Source organism: Schistocerca serialis, chromosome 2 (assembly GCF_023864345.2).
Source record: "Schistocerca serialis cubense isolate TAMUIC-IGC-003099 chromosome 2, iqSchSeri2.2, whole genome shotgun sequence".
Classification (NCBI taxonomy): Eukaryota; Metazoa; Arthropoda; class Insecta; order Orthoptera; family Acrididae; genus Schistocerca; species Schistocerca serialis.
The window spans coordinates 1,161,120,001-1,161,144,491 of record NC_064639.1 but is presented as its reverse complement, the minus strand read 5'-3'; the positions used below and the strand labels follow the sequence as shown (position 1 = coordinate 1,161,144,491).

General features: G+C 37.7%; 1 protein-coding gene across 2 annotated transcripts in view; it reads left to right on the top strand.

The window, feature by feature from the left end:
* Positions 1 to 24,491, top strand: part of LOC126458622 (probable multidrug resistance-associated protein lethal(2)03659) — a 287,255-nt gene that overhangs the window by 195,206 nt on the left and 67,558 nt on the right. For both annotated transcript variants that reach the window (XM_050095789.1, XM_050095788.1), the window contains exons 12-18: positions 1,676 to 1,819; positions 4,146 to 4,351; positions 10,637 to 11,082; positions 14,160 to 14,239; positions 14,437 to 14,587; positions 17,177 to 17,283; positions 23,597 to 23,720. In XM_050095789.1, the coding sequence (XP_049951746.1) occupies positions 1,676 to 1,819; positions 4,146 to 4,351; positions 10,637 to 11,082; positions 14,160 to 14,239; positions 14,437 to 14,587; positions 17,177 to 17,283; positions 23,597 to 23,720 (1,258 nt within the window). The remainder of the gene's footprint in view (positions 1 to 1,675; positions 1,820 to 4,145; positions 4,352 to 10,636; positions 11,083 to 14,159; positions 14,240 to 14,436; positions 14,588 to 17,176; positions 17,284 to 23,596; positions 23,721 to 24,491) is intronic.

The following is a 24,491-nucleotide window of genomic DNA, read 5'->3' as shown; positions in this document are numbered from 1 at the left end:
ATGGGACTGTTTGGAACAGCAGGTGAAATGTAGGAATCAATATCGCCTCCATTTGCTTGAGCGACAAGATCTAATCATCACTATATGGCTTCAGTTTCATACGGCATACCTGAAGAAACTTATGGACTCTCTTCCATGCCACACTGTTCCATTGTCAAGGCTAGAGATGTAGTTACATGATACAGGCCTGAAGTCTCCTGTTTGTTATATAGTGAGCATATATGCAGTAGACAAAGTTTCTAAATAACAGTCCACAAGTTCAGAAATACACTCAAGTATATACAGACAACATTTTAATGACTAATCAATCGTCCATAAAATAGTTAATTACACTTATTTGCGAGATAACTGTAAAATGTTTTCTTTTGTGCAATCAAATACCTTAGCCAGACACAGACACAGACACTTCCATTTGGTGACACTTTGTCATTTTAATATCTTATTACAAGCTGACACACCTGGCATTGTCCAGGTATTCATTTTGCCAGTGTTTGCAGTCTAATATCAAAAAAATTTCATTTCCATATATTCATGAAAACACCTTTGAAATTATGAAAGAGTCATATAAAGAAATATGCATAATGTACAAATGTATAAGTACAGCTGCTTCACATATCTACTACTCGACATTTTTAAACGACTTTGTGGTAGTGCCTCTTCATAGCTCTATAGGTGGATATTGTTTTTGCCTACAGCTGTTTGTGCTTTGCAGTTGAAAGCTGTCAAAATCACTGCCAGGCATCAGGGATTTCCTTAAGTTGACTTGATTATAGGAGGGTTGTAGTAGTAAAGAATAAATGTATTTAAGCTTCATGCATGATGCGGCATTTTTCACAAATCTCAGTATTTATAATGTCATATCTCCTGTTCTGTGTCTCATAAAATAAGTGGTACATGTAGATACTGCATAAAATATGTGTTGCAAATAGAGTTAGAAGCAAAGAAGTAAATTTTAAATGTCATCCGTAATGTGGCAGTTTTTCAGGCATCTCATTGTTTATTAAGTCAAATATTCTGAACTATGATAGGTATGTGTTTCTTACCCCAACAGCTATTGTTGCTGACAAAAAGGGTTACGTGTTGCACATTTGGTTGAAATCAGTCCAGTGGTTTAGGAGAAGATGTGGAAACTACACACACACACACACACACACACACACACACACACACACACATACACACTTTTATAATATGTATAGATGTGAATAACTGAGAGGAGGACATTTTGAATTGAATGACTCTTCTAACATCCAGTCTGTCCATAATCCCACCCTTATTTTTGAAGAAATGCTCAAACAATCTCTGATAAATTAGTGTATCTGAATATTATTTAATATTTTGGAACCTCTTTCCATAGCTTTTTCGTTGAAAGGAATTTATTTTTTCTTACACTTTATTAAATTCTTGACTAAAACAAGCCTCACTAAGTGCTTGTGATTCTGCATCATACCTGTACTATAGTGCTTTTATGTTTTTGGTTGTATCAATTTTCACAGTTGTCTTAAGGAAGTGATTGTTATAAATGTTTGCTGCTATGTGCTGCCATATTGTTGAACAACCACTGACATAATATTTTCTTACAGAAATGGAAACTCAAGTAAACTTAAAGAGATGTGATGTATTCAATTTTTTTGCTGGAGAACAATATTGATACAGCTTCTGCTTCTTTTTATAGGGACGAATCGAAGACCAGGGTACTTTCAGTGAACTTATGACACAAAAAACTGACTTTATAAATCTGCTTGTCAGCAATCAAGAAGAATCAGAAAAGACTGTGGAACCATCAATGAAAAAACAACTGTCAGTAGGATCCACATATGTACGTTTCATTTTTTGTTATTACAATTAGAATATTGTCAGCTAACATTTGATTTTCATCACATAGTTTTATGTAATCTACACTGACTTTTAGAATTAGAGATTCATATTTTAGAAACTGTGCTCTTCTGGGACTGTACCAGAAAGTTAAGCCCTACTTTTCCTGATCCTCTGTCCTGCATGACTCTCATACTCAGTGCCTCATTCTCTCTCTCTCTCTCTCTCTCTCTCTCTCTCTCTCTCTCATTCTCTCTCTCTCTCTCTTCTCTCTCCCCCCTCTCTCTCCCTCTGCTCTCTCCACCCCACCCTCACCCCACCACTTGCCAACCAATTTCCCTCTTGTTCCTCAAGGGCCACTAGTTCTGAAAGCTAATATTTGTATTACATTTTATTAATGTGCATGCCGCTGACGAATAAGTGTATGCTTATATCTATTATAAACGATTTATTGCAGCAAAATAGCCATTATGGTTATACATTAGATTACAATCAATTGAGAGTGGATTACAAGGATGTATTGAGTGTCTGCATAATTCTTAGTAGTAGATTACATTCAGTGCAGGTATTATAACAGATTATCATTTGAACCATTTATTGCATAGTCTCTAATTGGTCTTGTCCTCTTGTTGCATATTTCTATATGGTATCTCTCACAAGACTGTCCACATAGTGTACACTTGCAAAGGTTTGATGGTTCGTGGTATGTTGTATTTGCACAAATTTCATGGTGGAATACATGTACTGCGAGTCTTGTAAGTACGTGTCTCATCTCAAAATTTGCTGCTGTCCAAGTGCGGTCGATCATGGCCCCGGATCCATAGAATTCCGTTGGTACTTCCTCTCTTTTCTTGAGTAGTGATCTTAGTAGGTTCTCCGATACTGATGTCTTGGGAAGTAAGAACCTTGTCCTTAGATCCTCTACGAGGAAAGATTCTCGGGCGAGAAGGTAGACTAATCTTGATCTTGTGGTTTTTGCTACCCCTAGTGCTCTTTTGATATAGGTTGCTTTTACTCTTTCCAATGTTTCTAAGTTCTTTTCATTTAGGTGTATCTGTATGATTTCTATCCCATAAGCCAGTATCGGTATTATTTTTGATTTGAAGAGTGCCATAGCTGTGTCTAGATTTAGTGTTCTGATGGAACTTATTTCGTTTATCGCTCTGATGGCCTGTGTCTCTTTCTCTGTTGTGCGTTTAGTGGAGCACTTTGCAGACGGCTGGAGTGTTATCCCTAGATATTTGTAATCTTTTGTGATAGATATTTGCTTTCCTTGTAGTGCAATTCTTGTCGTTTTAGGGATTTGCCTGCCTGGTCTGAATACCATCATTTCCGTCTTGTCGGTGTTGATTATGAACTTGTGTTTTGTGCACCATTTTTCCACGTCTTCTATAGTCTCCCGTAGTTTCTTTAAGTTATATCTATTCTTATGAGATTATCGTTCTCTTTAGAAAATAATTATCCTTTTAGGCATTTGATCAATTATTTCTTTTTATCCAGTATAGGCCACACTACTTTGTATACAAAGTTAGCTGTCACATTTCATATAGCAAAATTATGTTTATTATGTAGATAACAATAAATAGTATCCATCTTTCACAACTCAATGTTTAGTATTGTTTTCAACCAAACATTCAGTTATTTACATTAGGCATCATCAATGGCCTATAAAAAATAAAACATATAACTGAATGACTGTAAATAATTTGTTATGATGTGTGTAGTGTTCTCTGGCAGCACATTTAGGTTATCTTATTGTTTGCACTATTTGCAATTACAAGAGTGTGATCTAGCACATACTTTTATGTCCCATAATATTTTCATGTACAAAAGACAGATGATATTTATTCTTATGTACACAATAAACTTGACAGAAGAAGCACCTGAGGAAGAATGACTACAAATATTCATAATGTACATTGGCAAATGAAAACATTTTGACCACCGCCCTCTGAATTGTGCCAGTAGATTAATGCCTTACCAGTTTTTCACTGAACTTGAAGACAGACAGAAACTATCCTGAGGAAGCCTACTTATAAAGCTTCAAGAGCCAGTTTTAAATGATGAATGTAGGAATACACTAGAACCCCTTACCTACTGCTTCCATAGGGATCATGAAGACAGGATTAGATTAATTATGGCATGCACAGAGGCATTTTGACATCCATTCTTCCCACACTCCATATTTGAATGGAAATGGAAAAGGTCCTAATAACTAGTACAATAGGAAGTACCCTTTGCCAAGCACTTCACAGTATTTTGCAGGGTATGGATGTAGATGCAGATAAAGATGTAGTGGTGTCTTTTGACAACTTTATTTTTCATTTCAGAGCTCCGTTCCTGATGAAGATGAAGAAGATGATTTTGATGAACCTGATGAAACTGCTGAAATGATAGAAAGAGGAAAACTAAAAGGTACTCTTTACAAAGATTATGCCACAGCAGGATCAAGTTATTGGCTACTTGCTTGGTTAGTTCTTTTTTGTCTTCTGGCTCAACTTTCATCGACTGGGGCAGATTATTGGGTATCATTTTGGTAAGTGGTGCATATTTGCTACACTGAATTATCAATAGCAGTTTTCCTAATTTTATAGATGCAGTACCAGTAGCATTTAATGCCTACCATTTCATGAATGTGCCTTATGAAAATGAGTATGGTAGTAGGTCCTGGTAGAATGCAAATGTTTCAGGAGTAAAGGTAACAATGGACTGAATAGTAGATGTGTTGAATCACAACAGGTACAAGACTTGGATGAATCCTTTTTAGCCTAAGGAGCACACACATGCACACACGCACACACACACACACACACACACACACACACACACACACACAACTCAATACATTGTGCTGGCTGTGACTGCTCAAAAAATTATTCATCTGAAGAAAAGAAAAGTTTTCTGCCTTGTTCATCTGCCTCTCAAGACTCAGGACATGTGCTATTAGATGAGTTCTTACTTTTACTCCTATGTTATGTACAAGTAGATGATGAAGAATAAATTTCCATCCATTATTTGCCTCTTTTTCAGTTTTATGGCCTTTATTATTTTGGCATTTTGATTGAATTCACACACATTGCTAATTGGTGGTTTACTGTGAACCCAACCAAAACAAGTGAAATTGTTTTAATGTAATAATATGTAATGTTGTTCCAAGTTTGTGACAAGAAAACCAGAATTCCTTCTCAGACACAAATGATGTTAATTTAAAATGGGTGTTTGGTAAGAACGTAAATCATGAATTATGATGGAAAACATGCTGCCTGAATATAAAAGAACTTCAGGAATATGTGTGTTGTCTAGAATGAGAAAAACACAACTTGTATGGTAGTGTTAATTCCAAAACTGCATAAAGATTAGTACACAAGAGTTTCACTCTTCACCTAACTGCTGGGACTAACTTCTGAATTATTTCTTGCACCTTAAATCTTTCCTGATTTAGACTTTACAGAGCCATTTATGTTTCTTCCTTTTCTTTTCTTTCCTTTGATTATAGAATTGTAAAGGCTCTATCAACATTTCTTATTTTTCAAAAAGTTTTCCTGTTAGTCCCACATCAACTGTTTATGACTTAGCAGCTTGCAACTACACACTGATAAGCCAGAACATCATGACCACTGACCTGCCATCAGTGCAAATCCATTCAGGTGACAGCAACATCACCTGGTGAGGAATGACTGCTAGTCAGACACAGATACGGTGCTTGTGGCATCAGTGAGTGTGCTGTTTGTGTGTAGAATGGGGAATACGCACGATCCATCTGACTTTGAGGGCAGATTGTGATGGCCCGAACCTCTGCATGAGCATTTCAGAAACTGCACAACTTGTCGGGTGTTTGAGAAGTGCTGTGGTGACTGTCTTCAACATGTGACGAAACCAGTGTGAAACCACATCCAGACACCGTGGGGTGGGGTGGCCACCCCTCATTACAGATGTCGGATGTCATTGGCAGAGCAGACTGATAAAACAGGACACGTGGTGAACTGTAGTGGAACTAACATCAGACTAATGCTGGGCAGAGTACAAGTGTATCTGAACACCCAGTGCACCATACACTCCCAATGATGGGCCTCTGCAGCTGACGTTAATACAGTGACATTGGCAGCTATGACTGGGATGGGCACATGACCATAGGCACTAGATTTTGGCACAGTGGCAGAGCAATGCATGGTCTGATGACTCCTGATACCTTCTTCATCATGCTGATGGAAGGGCACAAATCTGTCGTCTTCCAGGGGAACAGCTTGTTGACACCTGTACCAGAGGATGGAGACAAGCTGATGATGGCTCTATTATGCTCTGGGGAGCATTCATGTGGGCATCCACGGGTCCAGTAGAGCTCATGCAAGGCACCAGGACAGCCAAGGAGTATCGTTCACTGGTTGTGGACCATGTACACCCCTTCACGATGATTATGCTTCCCAATGACTGTGGCACTTTTCAACAAGATAATGCTCCAGTCATAAGGCCAGGGGTGTGATGAAATGGTTCGAGGAACACAGTGCTGAGTTCCAACTGATGTGCTGTCCTCCCAGATTGCCAGATATGAACCCGATTGAACATGTCTGGGATGTGACTGAACATAGTGTCAGAGCTCATCACCCCCAGAGCAATTATGGGAATTAGGTAACTTGTTTGTGCAGAAATGGTACCAACTCCCTCTTGCAACCTATCAAGGCCACATTGCTTCCATGCCATGATGCATCACTGCTGTGGACATATTTGCAATCCAGCAGGTGGTCATAATGTTCTGGCTGATCATTGTATGCTTTCCATCCATTAAAAATATCATCATCATAAGAGGAACAAAAATAACCTTTCTTCGAAAGTATCATAGGTCATAAAGTCAGTTATTATTATTGTACCAAGCATGCTGTTTTGGAGATGATGAATTACAATATGTTCAATATGAAACAGTTGACACTGGACTACTGTGTCAAATGGGTTTGTATAATTCTGTTCTAAAAATTGTTTCATTTGTAATTGGAAAGAAACTTGACACTTTCCATCAACATTATGTTGTCACATGAAAGACGGGATGAGCAGTATTTTTTGGGCTGAATCCAGAATTAAATTGCAAATATCTGTGAAACAGTAGAGAAAATGTGGCTAAAGACTCCTAGGAAAGACAGTGTGTGTATATTAATAGGGGTGCAGCAACTACAGGTGGAAAGGTTCCAGCTTGCTCTGTTTCAAGGTGAGTTTGTGCTGTGGGTTACCGCAACAGAGGATGTCCTGGACAAACAGTTTCCATCTGTTCAGTTCAGTTCAGAGGAGCAAGAGCTGGGAATGGGTGGGATGATATAAATCTTAAAGCAGCTGGTGATGGTTAAGGCATTCATATTGTGCTCAATTTCATGGTTGAGTTTCTTGCTAGCAACATTTGTGGATATGAATTTATGTTGATAGATAGTTAAGGGGAGGTTTACCATCTTTGGAGTGAAAAAAGGATGTTTCTTGAAAATTTTTTTCTTGGGATGTGTTGTAGATATTAATGTCAACTTTATTAAAATGTTTATTGACGTTTCCTCCACAAACTGGAATTTTTTCGACCGGAATTGTCGAAGAGCAAAGGCGGAAGTGGCATCGGAACAAAACAAAATTTCGATGTAGACCTCCACACGCGATATGTCACAGGTCAGTTGGCTTGTCTGAAATCAAAATTGAGATGATGTTAGCGAAGTATATAAGATTCTATAGGAGTTGTACCTTGCGTAAGTTATTTGGACCAAAGGAAACAAAATGGCGGCCATTGGGAAAAAAATAGGGTTTTTGTCATCGATTTTTTGACTACGTCAGCCAAGTAAAAATATTTATAGTTGATGGATCGGAATAAAAGTGGCACAACTCCTAGACAATTTAGTTGTCAGAAACAAAGAATCATGCCAATCAGTTCAGTAGAATTGAAGTTACCATACCGCGCGAGAAAAAAAAAAAAATCATTTCGAGAAAAATGCGTTTGAAGTTTTGACTACATATAAATGCAATATTATGCAACTTACGTTAAATCTCCTATTCCAGGTCCATAAACTAGTCCTTCCTCTTCCTCATAGAGGTTGTTCTGCTCGACCTGGGCCATCCTGCGCTGCTCCAGAGCTGCTCGTACGGCGGGTGACAAGCGGTTTTCGGCCACTTGAATCCGGTGGTCGTCCGCATGCCTGGCAAACTGCATCGAATAGAGTCCCAGTGTGATGTCCATCATTGTCATGGCCTTCAGAATTGCTGAATACCCTTCTTTGAAGCTGCTCACTGACAGGGAAGTCACATTCTCCACAGTCTTCGCACCAGGATGCAAATCCTTGGGGGCTAACTTCCAAACACATGCGTTCAAACTTTCATTTGAATTTTGTGTGTTTCCTTCCAAGTACCAGTACAATAACTCGTCCTCTGAAAGGACCTCGTAGATCGGATGAATCACTTTTTGAACTTATCTGGAGAGTGGCTGGTCATGTTGATATTTGTCCAGATGTCCAGTAGCCTCTACAATGCAACAGTTACACCAACTAGTTTCCCCAGCCAGACAATTTTGGTGTCATGGGTGGTCATCCATCAAATACTTGTGGAAATACGTTGCCCAAATTGCCTTCTTCATCTGTCCCACTGAATTGGAATGCTGTCGGATTGCCAAGCCACAGTATGTTATAAGCTCCTTGATCACTTTATCCGTAAGCTTCCCTTGTCCTTTTCCTCTGATGCCTTTTCTTTTTTTGGCATTTCTAAGCCACGTGCCCATTCTTTTGTCTACATGTCCTACGCATTCTTTCTTCTTGATGGTCACGTCTGGGTACGGGTTACAATCAATGAGGCCTTTGAAAGTTTTTGTATCGCCGTCCCCAATATAGTACTTGTACTTCACACCCAATAACTCTTCTGAACGACCAAACATCTCCTCCATGGCATCAACCTCCATTTTGCCTGCACTTCCAGAATGATTCGTGCTGCATTGTGCTTCATGAGACTCATACCATTTTTCATACTCTGCGGGATCTGGTGACGCTCTCTTATCACAAAAACTCTGACAGAACAATGACTTTACTTGACAATCTGATACTTTCTTAGGATATTTGCCGATTAGTGAAGTTATTCCAAACAATGAGGGAAAGCTGCGCTTCTTCCATGATCCATCACCTGAGATTGATAAATGCATTCGTTCCTGACCCATCTGTCCATTTAGTTCATCTTCCTCAGATACTGCTCCCATCTGAACCACCTCAAAGACAGCCTTCACAACAATGTACACATTTTCCAGGCAGTTGTAATACAGAGTAATAGAGAAGCCAATTGACACACCCATGACCCCGCAAACGCAAAATAAGTTCACACTGCATATACCTTGTTCTAACAGATGCATAATGAATGTACAGTGACGATTAATTTCATACGACTGGTTCACCATCGGAGATGATTTGACATGACGTACGGGACACTTGCATTGTATAGTCAGCTTGAAACCAAGGCCTCATTCACTGGTCCAGGTGAATTTGACGTCACCATTGTAGGTCTTGCATTTTAATATTGTTGATAAAAAGATGAAGACTGCCAAAACGTCCAGCATTACATAGGAAAATCCAGGATCAATCTCGATGTCATCGTAGCCAGTCAATTTCAGATTTTTCATGGATGTGCTCGTGAATGTAGTCTCATGCTCAGCCATATGCTGGTTCCCTTTGAATTTCCTCTCAATCGAGCGACGGTCTCTCCTGGATTTTTGTGGCATTTTTGTCACACTTGTCACATGTGTGCTTGTTTACATGCCAGGAACACAGACTAAACTGATCCAAGAAGTGAATCTTACGTAGGAATGTATATCACAATATTTACCCATGGTCAGTAAATGAAGTAGACAGGCAGTGGCATCTAGTGATCACTTGAGTCAGTTTTAGTCATGGGAAAGCACATAGAATAAGTTTTCATGGCTACAAAGTCGAACTACCTGAAAAAAAATGGTTCGTGTAAAAGGCCGATTTCAGGCAGGTGTATTTTTTTCTTCAACCGAGAATAACAAACATTTCCGTTCTGTATTCAGAAAAACTGTTTCAGGGGTGGATTCTAAACACTTTTATGGATCCAAAAATGCAATTTTTAAAAATCAATTTTTTGAACCAAAAGATAGTAAACCTCCCCTTAATAGTCATATTCACATAAATCTCTTTACAGTAATGTTCTCTGTTGGGTGTGTGCTTGAGAGAGAAATAATTTATCCTGATACTTTGGAAAGAGCGTATGCTCAAAAGATGGTACAGTTTTGTGATTCCGTAATTGTGTCAAACTGCCACTGATTATTGACATGTAGGTACCTTTTTTATTTTGTTGTGGAATTTAAGTCTATAACTATACCAGTAGAGCTTGAAATGTTTTGATTTGCCATAAGCTTAAATCTATGTCCTCAACTGAGGCCTGTAACTATTGGCAAAGAGTGTCTGGATTTAATACATATTTTCGTTCTGTGAGGAAGATTAATTTTTGTACGTGCCTAGTGCCACAGTGAGAGCATCATTGTAAAACCAATCACTGGAATGTGTCTAAGCTGTTTTACATTATCATTGCTTAATGTGTTCAGTATGTTAGTTTTTAATGTAGATGCAGTTGGTGTTATTGTCACTCTGAGCAACTGTTAGTTTTTGATCTTTTGTAGTAACTTTAACTTTCTAAATATTTATCCAGAGACTGACCACTTAGATATTGTTTATTCAGTTTTTAAATAAAGTACAAACACCTTGCTCCTTCATATCCATGTTTGGTATAAACCAGTAGTTACATATGTCACTGCAGTGAATGATGAAAATATAAGATGTAATTTATATGTATTTACTAATTTTAGGACAAACCAAGAAGAAGCAAGGGTGAAATTAATGGAAGCAAATATCTCTGCTTCCATTTCACATGTCCAAAACATTACTGATTATGTCAGTACGGAAGATACTTTCACTGGACTTTTTTCTGCATTTCTGGATCCAAACAACACTGAATCAGTAAATGCTCAGTGGAAAAACGATACGGCTAGAAATGTTTCATTTGAAACATATTCAGAAGAGAATTTAAATGTTATTGGAACTAATTTTAATGCAGCATCTGGTGAACATTTATTAACAAGAGATCAGCACATTATAATTTACACAGTCTTCGTTCTTGGCTGCTTGGTTATAACTACATATAGAGCGATGCTTTTCTTTAAAGTCTGTATGAATTCATCTCAAGGCTTGCACAATAGAATGTTCAATAGTGTGTTAAAAGGATCAATGAGATTCTTTGATTCAAATCCTTCAGGTATGTACTTTATGACTCAATTAGATGTCCACATGAAATATTCTACACTGTACATGTTATTGTCATATTCAATAGCTCTTGTACATTAAATTAATTTCTTCATAAGCAACAAACTAATTCCATCAGTAAATTAGTATCATTTTATTTTATAAATGCTTCTAAATTTCAGACTTAAAAGCAGTATGTTTATGAGAATTTGCATTCTCCATTTCTTCTGATAATCTGTCTGTTGTACTTTTAACACTAATCTCTGATTTTTACTTTATTATTACCATTCAGAATTTATCACCATCTCACACCTTTTCAGTTTATGATTTAGGTATCAACTGTGGAATGCTGTATCTTAATCACATTTAATAGCTGCTGATCTTTCTCAGTCTTTTTTTTTTCTTTAAATCTGCAAATGATATTCATCTTCCTGATGATAGTAGATGATGTTACATTCACATTATTGGCCACTAGATTCAATGAATTCTTCCTAACATTATATGAAAGCAATAGGTTTACAAACTATTGCTGATGTCTCCCTTGAGTTTTTTCCATATGCTGGTACAAAGCCTTGATATTAATGTTAAGATTGCAACATACACAATCAATGCACAAGACAGACTCATAGTTTTTGCAGCTTTCACAAAAGTATAAATGTGGATTATCCACTCTAGGATAATATACATGACAGTTTTTTCTGTAGAAGATAAAGCAGAACATTAATAATCCACAGATTTTCACAGAGAAACTGCAAGTTCTCAAACACTGCAAATAGAGGAATTTTTAGACCTAGTCTTTAAAGCTAGACTCAGTCAACAAAAGTAATCACTTAAAATTAACTAAAAAGATTTACTTCTGTGTCATTTGCTCACCTTATTTAGTTCAGTACCGACAGTAATTTTTATTGCTTCTGTGTGTTATGCACAGCCTGCAATACCTTTTTTTCTTTCAGTGCAGTTCTTTGGTGTTTGTGCTTTTAAACATTTCTGTGTAAAGAATGCCATGTCTTTCTTGAAAATAATGTATGAAGCATCTCTTACCCTCTTGCTAAAAATCCATTTCTAAATATTTTTCGTTTCTAATGTCCACATGCACTGTACCTTTATATGGGTCTTTATTTCATATGTTAATCATATGTTGCTTTAAGGTCCTTATAGTAAATTATCACTGATTCCTTCATCATTTGGTATGTGTTTAATCTAAATTACTCTGATGTATTGAAGTTTAATCTTCACAACTATATCATAGTTATTCTGTACAAAAATTCCTAATTTTACTTATTCCGTCTTCATTTGCCTTCGTACTTTAGTTGTATCACCCTATCTCTCAATTTATGTTTCTTTTATTTGTTTTCTTTTTTGTACTTATTTCTTTTCCCCCAGTTTGCAGTCTTTTTACATATTCTCAATACCAGCACTTGCTATGTTCATTCAGTAGGACCTAATCATTATCTTATATTTAAATACTGTGCTGATTTAGTAAGATATTTAGCATATGGTATCTTGTGAAATGGATTTAAAACTTATCAGTTTATATGATACTGAATCATCACTTATGCACTAACCAGTGTAACTGTCACCACATTAATAAAAAATGAAGATCTTATATACAGCTTATATACAGGATGATCAGTCCTCAACACAACCACCTGACAGGTGACAGGGATTTCCCCCCCCCCCCCCCCCCTCACTTCCTGCACCTGCACCCATCCCACTGGTGGGCCTATTGTGAGGACTTTGTCTGTGTAAAAATCTTGTGCAGGTAGCATGTGTTTGTTAAATGATGCAATACAGTGTATTGACTGAAAGTGTTTCAAGTAAAATGGCAAAATACAAGTATTAAGTATTCTATTCACGAAAGAGTATTCGTTTATGACTCATAAATATGCACAGAATGAGCATCTGCAATAAGGAGGTTATTTATAGAGGAATTTCCTGATGTTTAAGTTCCTGATCAGAGTATGATTCATTGATTGATAAATACATTTCATGAAATGGAAACCATTGATGGGATACATAGGCAACCATGTACAGTACTCACAGAAGAAACTCTGGATAACCTTGGGAATGCTCTGGAAAGCTCTAGAAAATCAGTTCAGTGTTTCACAGCAAATGGGAATTTCCTATGGCTCTATTTAAGTAGCTACAAAATTACTGATGTTACAGCCCTACAAAATAAGTGCGGGGCAAGAACTTAAAGCAGGTTTTCTGAATTAATTTTGAATAGGGTGCATGTTGGAGAATTTGACCCTCATCTAACTTTATTTTCAGTCGAATCATGGTTTCACGTAAGTGGATACATTAATTCACAAAATAACCATTACTGGTGGTCTAGAAAACCTAATGTAATATGCAAGGCACCCCTGCATGGTCAAATAAAAGGACTGTGGTGCACTATTAGTGGTGGGAGAATAACAGGCTTTATTTTTTTCCAAGAAACAGGGAGAAATAAGTGGATAATATTTTGCAGCCTCTTTTGGCCGTTTAACTGAGAGAGAACATGCTTTCATGACCTTTCAGTAGGACTATGCAGCTGTGCATACGGTCAACTTCTCATTACAGGAAATTCATGATATTTATAAGATAGAGTTATTACTAACAACACATGGGTGCCTTATAGCCCTAATTTAACTCCCTGCAGTTTTTAAAGAGAAAGGGTGCACATCAAATCCACACACTTTAGATCAACATAAAATGAACATTTGTCAAGAAATTTCAGTCATTTCTCAGAGGGAACTGCAGTGTGTAATGAACAATTTCCTAAGCAGATGTCAGAACTGCATGAGCAATGAAGGAAGGCAGTTCCAGTGTCTCCTTGCTTAATTGACCTAAGTAATTTACTTTTCTTTTTAAATGTTTGTGTTAGGTATGATAGAAACAACTTATGCAACAATCTCTACTGTATTTAGTCTGGACCTCATTTCACCTGCACCCTGGGCACAGCAGCTAACCTTGCTCTCCAGTCACATGTCACGAAAGTGATTGTGTTAAGGACTGATCACCCTGCAGAAAACACCTATTCTTTCACAAAGTAATAATGTAATTTCCATTTTATCTTCTTACCTGGGTTCAAAAACTTTTATTTTGTAGGTCGAGTCCTGAATCGTTTCTCTAAAGATATGGGAGCTGTTGATGAACTGTTACCAAAGGCATTACTAGATTCTATGCAGGTAAGCCACGTAACTGATGACTTGTGACAACTTTTTTTTGTTAAGATCTGTAATTGAAGCAAATTCTTCACAATCCTTTTTCTTCTGTGTCTCACACATAATTGTCTCCAGAATGAAGCTAAAAAGCACATTACAATTTTGTAAAAAAAGAAAAAAAAGAAAAAAAAAGATCAATAGTTTTCTATTATTTTTTACAGATAAGTTTGACTGTCATTGGAGTAATCTGTATGGTAGTCTTCGTTAACTACTACTTTACTATTGTAATAATCATTATTGGGCCACTTTTCTACAAGATACGTCAGATATATCTACGTACTGCACAAGACATAAAGCGATTGGAAGGCAACAGTAAGTAAAGGAATTTTAAGAGATAATGTATGTACTTTGCTTCAAAGGACAACACACATAAAGATATTCAGCTATTTTACTACTACTACTATTACTACTGCTACTACTACTAATAATAACAATAATAATAATAATAATAATAATAATAATAATAATAATTTGTCAGTAGATTCACATACTAGTGCATGTCACTGTTGATCCTGTAGTTATCTGCTCAAAATGTAATGATAGTTTCCTCCTAGGTGAAACATTGCGGAAGTAAATTAGTCCTCATTCAGATCTCCAGGCAGAGACTACATGGGAGGATATATCAGCCAAAAACAGAATGTTAACTAGGTTGGGATTATGTAATGTTGCACTTACAAGGCAATATGTGAAACTAGACAGTATAAGGGAAGAAATGAAAAGGATCCAGAGAAAATTTCACGAATCAATGAAAGGTTATTGTCCAAAGAGGGAGTTTTGCAGTGAAGATCATAAGGGTATTTATGTTAGTGCAGAAGTAGCAATAATAATGAATCAGGAAATTTGCAATAGAGCAAACAGTTATCTGAAGCACCCAGTCGACAAATTTGTGATGAAATGGAATGGATATCCAACAGACATTGTAATTATACAAGTTCTCATTTGAAACAGTGGTAGATGACAGTAAAATTGAAGAAGTGTATCATAATATTAATTAACACATAAAATATGTTAAAGGTGATGAGAATTTCATCATAATGGAGACAGGAATGCAGTTATCAGTGAAGGTACCTATATGAAAAATAATATAATGGGAGAGACTGTGAACACAAGTTGGAGGAAAAGACTAATAATGGTAAGCAAAATAAGAGGAGAGAAAAGTTAGTATAATTCTATGAAGAAAACTAGTTGTTCTTGGAAATACATTTCTGGAGGACCACGTGAGAAGGTAGTATTTTGGCAGATTATACTTTTGAAGAACGCAAAGCAGGTAAATAAGTAAAATATTACACAGTCAATCTAGTAACATGTGCATCAACAATCCTCACAGAGTGCTACCTCAGAGAATGAAACTGATAATAAAATTAATATTTTAGTAGGACTAGGAACAAATGACAAGTAGTTTTTGTATTATGGTTAATAATGCTCTGCTGTTTAACTCCTACTGTTTTTATCCTACAACAGATGAAGAGATAATAAAAGTGATAAAGAAATTTTCTAATAGAACCTCCAAAGAAATAAATGGCTTTCTAATAAAATTAGAAAGTTAACAACAAATGAAATTGCCAAACTGCTTCACAACCTAGTTGATTCATGTCTGATGGAAGGTAGTTTTCCAGATAGAATGAAAATAGATAGTCTTACCATAAAAAAAAAGATCTACTAGCTCTGTCAACTTCATATCAGTTTGCCTACCACCAATTTTTTAAATTTCTTGAAAATATAATGCCTTTTACATTTATGCCATATTTTGAAATAAGTGACATCATAAATAGTACAGAGCTTGGATTCCAGAAAGGAAAATCATTTCAGTTGCATCTCAGAAGGATTGGGCAATGCCATAATCCTCATGGTATATTTTGTCACATATTTAAAGCTTTCAGTCTAGTTAATTGTATCATCTTAACAAAGGAAACTTAATGACTGTAGGATTAGGGGAACAGCTCTAAGCATCATTAAATCATACCTGCAAAATAGAAAACAAGCAGTAGAGATACAATTCAAACAAAAGGTATAGTTATCAGTTTCAGTTGAACTGTTACCCACATAGTTACAATATAAAATGAAAAAATAATTTTCTTGTAGAGTTTACCTCCATGTCTAGGGTTCAGAATGAAGGTATGTACTATGACTCTAAGCATACAACAAATTCATATATAACATTATATTAGACTCTCTTTATACAAATTATGGTATTTGAATATCTAATTCAAGGACTGAAAAGCTCTGTTAGTCACCTGCCACATTATATAACTTATATACACAATGTTTTTTTAGTGAGTGTATTTCATAATGAGTGTGTACCAATGTATTGTTTCTGGTTTGCATGAAACAGTTACAAAATATTGTCATTCAGAATGGTTAGTGCTGTTCAACACTTTCTCAATAGAATAAATGTTGCCTGTGCCTTTAAGCACTATGTTGGATGGTGTTTTCAAGCTCTATAATTATTGAATGAAGCAACTATTCATCATCTTCAGGCGATTTCTTCCATAATGAGCGGGTGCTTTCATCAATGTATTTCAGTTTTGTATCACTCTTATGTAAAACCTGAGAGCCAACAGCCGGCATTGGAAACACTGGTTCCCACACGATCACCAAAGTTAAGCCATTTCAGGCCTGGATAGAACTTTTATGGGTTACCATCTGGGTATCCTGGGTGCTGTGGGCTCATGGACATGTTAAGTTGACAAAGTGGCATTGTATTCAAAGACTTGCTCTGGGCCAGTGAGTCATGTGCCATTATTATTATTATTAATTATTATTATTGTTATTCAAAATCTGAGTGTTTGCAAGTTGTTCACTATGCTGTTCTTCAGCAACTTACATCCAGGTTCCAAGATCAATTTATTATAAAATTTTATTAGCTGTACCAGCAAATGTAACAGATTTTCTGATTTTTAGCTAGAAGTCCTGTTTTCTCATACATCTCTGCATCCTTAAATGGCCTCACCACGATAAGATCATCTGAAGCTGATCAGATAGTTGTGAAGGAATTTGACTATCTGCAGGTATGTACCATGAAAATTCATCTTTTTCATTTCAAAAAAATCATTACGTAACCAGAAATGGCAGACAGCACATGTATACATGAGGATGAAGTATTTTAGATTGAATCACTCACTTTTAATTTTGGGAATTCTTAATTTGAAATACCTGACTGATGTTCTTTCAAGAAAATACATTTGATTTCAACATCACTCCAGATCTGTTATTAGTGTATTTTGTTGTCAATTCACTTTACTGCTCTTTTACAAAGAATGAATGGGCTGATCCACTCATAAACCAATTGATAATGATGCATTGGTTATCCCTAATTTCATCCTCAGGTTGGAGAGTATTTAACAGTTAACAAAGTACATCTTTTTTATTTACTCACAATAATTTGTACATCTGTGTATCTTACAAGTATCATTAATGGATGATGCTATGATACCTCTTCCTCCTAAACTGAATGAGCTGGCTTACTGGTTAGCAGAGTGAACCCACATTTGAATGATGAAGGGTTAAATATCATCAGGCAGTCCAGATTTAGGTTTTTCAAGATTTCCCTTAATCATTCCAGGTGAATGCTGGGATGGTTCCTTTCAAAAGGTCATGAGTCATCCTTTCACAGTTTGATCTTGCGCACTGTCTGTAATGCTCATCCTGTTGATGGGACATTAAACTCCAATTTTACTTCCTTCCTTTCGCTCTTTCTAAATTATAATACACTTAAGTTGAATCGCATGGGTAAACCATCAGTTACATGAGGGTAATCCCAAAAGTAAGGTCTCCTATTTTTTTTTTATAAGTACATAGACCTGTTTATTTCTACAATGGTTTACATCAGTTTACAGCTTGAACATTTAGTTATTTTTCAACATAATCACCATTTCTGTCGATGCATTTTTGTAGATGCTGTGGCAGTTTTTGCATGCCCATCTCATACTAGCTGGCCGCTGTGCTGTTCAGAAAGTTATGAACCTCTTCTTTCACCTCGTCGTCTGAGCTGAATTGTGGGGACCACAATTAATGCTGACAGGTACTATGAGACTCTGAAAAAACTCAAACGGGCAATTCAGAACCGGAGAAGAGAATGTTGAGCAAGGACATACACATCATGACAATGCTTGCCCACACATTGCTCAGCAAACCATTGATCTCCTGCAACAGTTTCAGTGGAACATAATCACCCACCCACCCCATAGTCCTGACCTGGCGCCCAGTGGCTATCACCTGTTCCCTAGGTTAAAAGAACATTTGGCCGGAAAGCGATTCAGCTCCGACGGTGAGGTGAAAGAAGAGGTTCATAACTTTCTGAACAGCATGGCGGTGAGCTGGTATGACATGGGCATACAAGAACTGCCACAGCATCTACAAAAATGCATCGACAGAAATGGTGATAATGTCAAAAAATAGCTAAATGTTCAAGCTGTAACCTGATGCAAACCATTGTAGAAATAAACAGGTCTATGTACTTATAAACGAATAGGAGACCTTACTTTTGGGATTACCCTCATACATTGCAACTAACATCCATTATACATGTAGTCTGGTCAATAATGCTATAATTTCAGTGTGCACAAATACTGACATTAATAAGCGTAAGAATTTATGTTCACAAAATAACTTTTAGGGTTTGGGTTTGGGTTTTCGAAGCACAGTTACAATGCTTTCATATAGATCTCTTGAAGAAAGTTCCAGCTGTACTCAATTTCCATATACACATGTGCCAACACCTGTGGTACTGATAGTGTAAATACCATGACCTCTGAAGTTCTTAAAAGCATTGAATATAATGACATAAATAAAACCCTAGATGTATTCCCAAGAAAATAAACTGAGGGCTGTCTCTTTAGTATAGGTCTAGCTCATTCCATCCACTGTCCTGGAAAAGTTTCATCAAGATCAAGTGGCACTTGCAGTAGCAAGAGGGTTTGGTCACCATCCCACCAACATCATGTGCGCCAGTTATGCAAATGCATATTTGTGCCAACACACTGATGCTGTGATGATCTTTTCTGCGAATAAAAATACCCAAAGATCACATTACAAGTCAATCCACCTGATATTAACTTTGGAGATATTTGTAACGTGTTTCTGAACATCACATCAATGTTTTCAGCCTCATATTACATCATTCTGTGTATCACCTGCTCATACAAAGTATGACCTTATCAGGTAATGTAAAGTATATGTGATGATGTTTTGGGATTGGAGCACATTATCATTTGCTTCCCAGCACGATATCTTGACTATATATCTGTTAGGCGAGCTAGCAGAGGCTGACACAGGCTTCCCACATCACAATATTTATTGGCTAACCATATATCTTTTGCACATATGTCAATATGATTTACGTTAAGACCATCAAATCTTCTGATATATGGGCAGCAAAGTGCAGAACTAGTCTTCATGACAAATTGTCACTGCCAATGCCTCAGACACAGTTTAACTTGCTACAGTTTTCTGGCCCTCTTTACTGAAATATTGGAAGGAAAGGCAACAAATTGGATATTCTTATGAATTAGGCCTCCCCAAAATGGTAGAACAATAAGATAAAAAATATTATACACTATGTTTCTCTCTCTCTCATTATTTTTCCCTCCCACTCCTATCACCACAACTTGCCCCTCCTACCATATCCCACTACTAACATTATTCCATCAAGTGCCATTATTTTTATTTAGTTTCTACTATTAAAATTATGCCACACTGTAAATTATAGTTTAATATTTTCTTGGTTTTCAAGCGACGTCAGTTCGAATAAGTTCTCAAACTTTCGACTGCTATCTCTGCCATTGTCGTCAGGAGAAAAAACCTCTGACTGCCAGGCTTGGTGTGGTTTTGTGTTTATATAGGTAAGATTGCAACCTCTGGCACCAGTCAGACAGGACTGAAACAATTCATGCATGGGAAGTGAGCTGGCCACTCGTAGCAGCCTCGGCCCACTGCAGGAGCAAGTGACATCGGGTAGTGCGAGGGGCTAGCAGCACATTTGAAATTGCCACTCCTGCCTCCCTACGTCAGCCTTCTGTCTTTGCTTCCTTTTGATATCCAAAGCTCGCACTCACGCCCTACGATGTGTGTACCTCTGGTCTCTGTTAAAATTGTTTCTGTTTATTTTAATCTCAGCCACCTTCTTTATAATGGAATCCCAACATGTTGATGCATCAGCCAAGACTCTGACGTTTTCAAACTGTATTTTGTGTCCATTTTTCAGGCAGTACTCCGCTATGGTTGACTTGTCAAGCTGCCTTTGTTTAAGATGTCGCCTATGCTTAGTATAATGTTCTGCAACTGTGCAAATTGTCTGACCTATATCAATGCTTCTGCATTTGTAGGGGATAAGGGACACCATACACATTGAGCACACAAAGAGCTATTTCATCTCTAACAGGGCGCAGCATATCTTGTGTCTTGGGATGAGACAGAACACTGTTCTCACTCCATGTCTCTGCTGCATGCATCCTAACATGCTGCTCATTCCCCCACAGTCTGACAGGAAAGTAGCTGGCTTGGCCTCTTCTGCCAGTCCACAAGTCATCCATCTTCAGTGGCACTTGAAAGTATTGGCAACATTTCTCTTTCAATAACCATTCCCTCTGAACGCATCTCTCAAGTGCTGCAATTCAGATTGTAGTTGACCGTCATTAGGAATAACGTTTGCTCTATGTATTAACATGTTCAGGACAACCATCAGCATTCAAGTACTGATCAGTTTGCATTGGTTTCCTGTACACTGAATCACTAAGCAGGTCTCCTGCCTTACACTCAACTAAAACATTCAAGAGCAGTAGCTTGCCATCCACCTCCATCTTGATGGTAAATTTAATGTTGGGATAGACAGTGTTAATGTGATGATGAACTGTTGCCATTCATTTTCACTGTGAGGCCATATCAGCAAGGAGTCATCAACATACGTTAGGCACATGTTCAGAGAGAATGGTTATAGGAAGAGAGACAGTGCAAAGGTTTTCAGACGGCAACGTAGGAGCACACTTTGTGAATTGGCAGAAGAGGTCAAGCTGGCTGCTTTCCATCCATACTGTGAGGCAACAGGCTGCAGGTTAGGGTGTGTGCTGCAGAGGCACGTACTGAGATCACTGCTTTGGCCTACTCTCAAGATACAAGATATGCTGCACCCTATTAAAGATGATGTAGCTCTTTGTTTGCCCAGTGTGTATGATGCCCTTGAGAATGTGACAGCATTTATATAGGTCATACAGTTCGCACACTAGTAGAATGTCATACCGAGCAAAAGCAACATATTAAACAAAGGGAGCTTGACAAGTCAGCCATAGGTGAGCATTGCCTGGAAAAAGGACAACCAAAACCGTCTGAAAACATGAGAGTCTTGGCTAATGCAGCAACATATTAGGATTCCGTTATAAAGGAGGTGGCTGAGATTAGAATAAAGAGCAACATTGTTAACACAGCCAGTGGTACACACCCATTAGGGCATGAGGTCGAGTTTTGGACATTGAAAGGAAGCAAAGACAGATGCTCGATGCTTGTAGGAGGCGGGAGAGGCAGTTTCAAGTGTGGCACCAGCTTCTCGTGCCTCCTGATAACACTTGGTCCCACACCATGCTGGAGCTACTAGGAGCTGCCCGACGCACCTTCTGCACACGTGTTATTTCAGCCCTGTCTGACTGGCACCAGAGGCTGTGCTCGTGCCCATATAAGCAGAAAATCGTGCCAGCCCTAGCAGTCAGTGGTTTTTATCCCTGATAACAGTGGCAGAGATAGCCATCAAGAGCTCAAGAATTTTATTGGAACTGACATGGCTTGAAAACCAAGAAGATTGTATTCAGAAATGCCGCCTCGAAGACTCTGAGGGCACAATGAATTATTGACACCTAAATATATTGGTAATGATGACACGTTCCTTAGTTCTGTGAAGGTTAGATGCACTAATAGCTTCCAGATTTATTCTCGTAACAAAAATTTATTTGTAATATTCTTACTTGTATGCTTAAAACTAACACTGAAAACTAATTTTGAATGAGACATGTAAGTTACTTGTGTACTAATCACACAAGGGTGTGGCGGCAGCACCATCCGACGCACAAAGGGCTGAACTACGGCACTGCCGACACAAGCAGGGGCAGCTGTACCGTTACGCAGAATTTTGGCAACGGTGCGTTGCACACCGGACCGAACGGCGACAAAGCAGGCGGACAGTGCGAGCTAGTCGACGCGACGCGACACACGTCTCTCAGTTCTCCCGCCACGGGCCACGTGCGTCGAGTCAACGTGACTCCGCCGTAAATGCGTACACCCGGTCGTAAGCGCAGTCGCCGTTAAAGTGTCTTTCGCTCCTTCGTGGACATTATGGCGCCTCCGGTCGCACCAGGAGCAGATAATTCTGTGACGCGGCCTTTTGCCTCGCTCGGTCCACGCGGTCCCGCCGCGGCTCGTCATTGGAGTGTGTACCCTCCGGGATCGGTGACCGAGCCGTATGGGCGGACATTAGCGACGAATGTTATTTGTCATTTATTGTAACGGTAGGAAAAATAAATGTGTCCTGTCCAGAAACCGCTTTAGTCGTTTATTGCCACAAAGCCTCTCCCTTGAGCATAGTGCGTGGGCGCGGCGATAAAGCCGGTTCACTGCACGTGAGGGACTGTAAGCGGAGATACAACACGTTCCCGCTTCAAGGGTCTTCAGCAGAGATTATTCAGTTTTTTTGCTCTTGGCTCACCAATAGAGGACATACAATACTAATGACATGATTATAATAGTGAAGCTAGTTGTCATTAGTGGTCATTTAGGAAGCAACCATAGACATGTATGGAACTTGCAGTACTAAACTTATTTTTAAAATGAAACTTCTTTTAAAAATGGAAATCTTCAGATGGTGGTCTGTTTATTTGAGGGAACTGTCTATTCTCTCCTCCCCATTCTTTCCCTCTGTATATTCTTATTTCTTCTCCACAGATGAAGTATATCAGTTTACAATATCTATAATAACTGAACAATATGCCCCTGAATTCAATTTCTTTATTGTTTGGATCACAATAGCTCAATTTAAGTAGTACAGTAATCAATCAACTTGCTCGATGCATTCCTTTGATTTCTTGGACGTCATTCATAACCTGAATAATGGTTACCAAAACAGTGTATTTGGAAGTGATTGGTTTAATATGTTCTCATTGATGAAGTAATCAGAAATAAATACCTGTTGCACTTCAGAGGATGCATACATATAATGCACGTTATCTTTCTTCACATGTTTATGTACAAATTTTATATAACTGATTAATTACAAAATTTCTGTCAAAATATTAAATATTGAAACTAAAAAAATACCAGTTTTAATGTTCTCCTGTTTTTCAGGATCGACATTCGTCGGCTTGGCACACGAGTATTGCATGTAACACAGCATTTGGTATATGCCTTGACCTCATTAGCACATCATTTGCATCCTTTGTCATTGTGGTGTTTTTGACTATTGAGACAGGTAGGTTTTGCAGCTTGTTTCATTTCATTGTCTCATTATTTCATTAAAATAAGAAACTTTTGTCCATTCATTTATTGCACAAATCCTAAGCACAATTTCACATATTTATACTTTATGTTTACTTGTAATCATCAAATGTATTTGATATAAATAGCTTTAAAATAGTCTATGCTATGCTGTTCACCAGTGTAAATTACTAAAATAATTTTTGATTAGATGCTTTCTAATACTCATAATAATTAATTAATTTGAATGGCAGAAGCATTGTCTGTGTGTGTGTGTGTGTGTGTGTGTGTGTGTGTGTGTGTGTGTGTGTGTGTGTTTGCACTCCAGCTCAATAAAGGACTGATTTCAAAAGCTAGCAATTCTTCTTCCTCTTTTGAGTATGTCTGTGTCAAAGACTCAATGCTTCTGCTATTCAGTGAGTGGTCTCCTTTATGCCAGATGATTTACATTCTACCAGAAGTTTCCTAATATACTCATAACAATTTAATATTTTATATTAATAAATTCAAACAATTACTTCTCCTTTGAGGGCATTACCTACATACAAATCAGGGGTACATGTATGGGCATCTGCATGGGACAATCCTATGCCAACCTATTCACAGGTCATATAGAGGAATCCTTCCTAAATACACAGAATCCCAAAGCCCTTACCTGATTCAGATCCATTGATGACATCTTCGTAATCTGGATTGAGGGTGAGGACACCCATTCCATATTCCTAAAGAACCTCAGCACCTTTTTCCCATTCGCCTCACCTGGTTC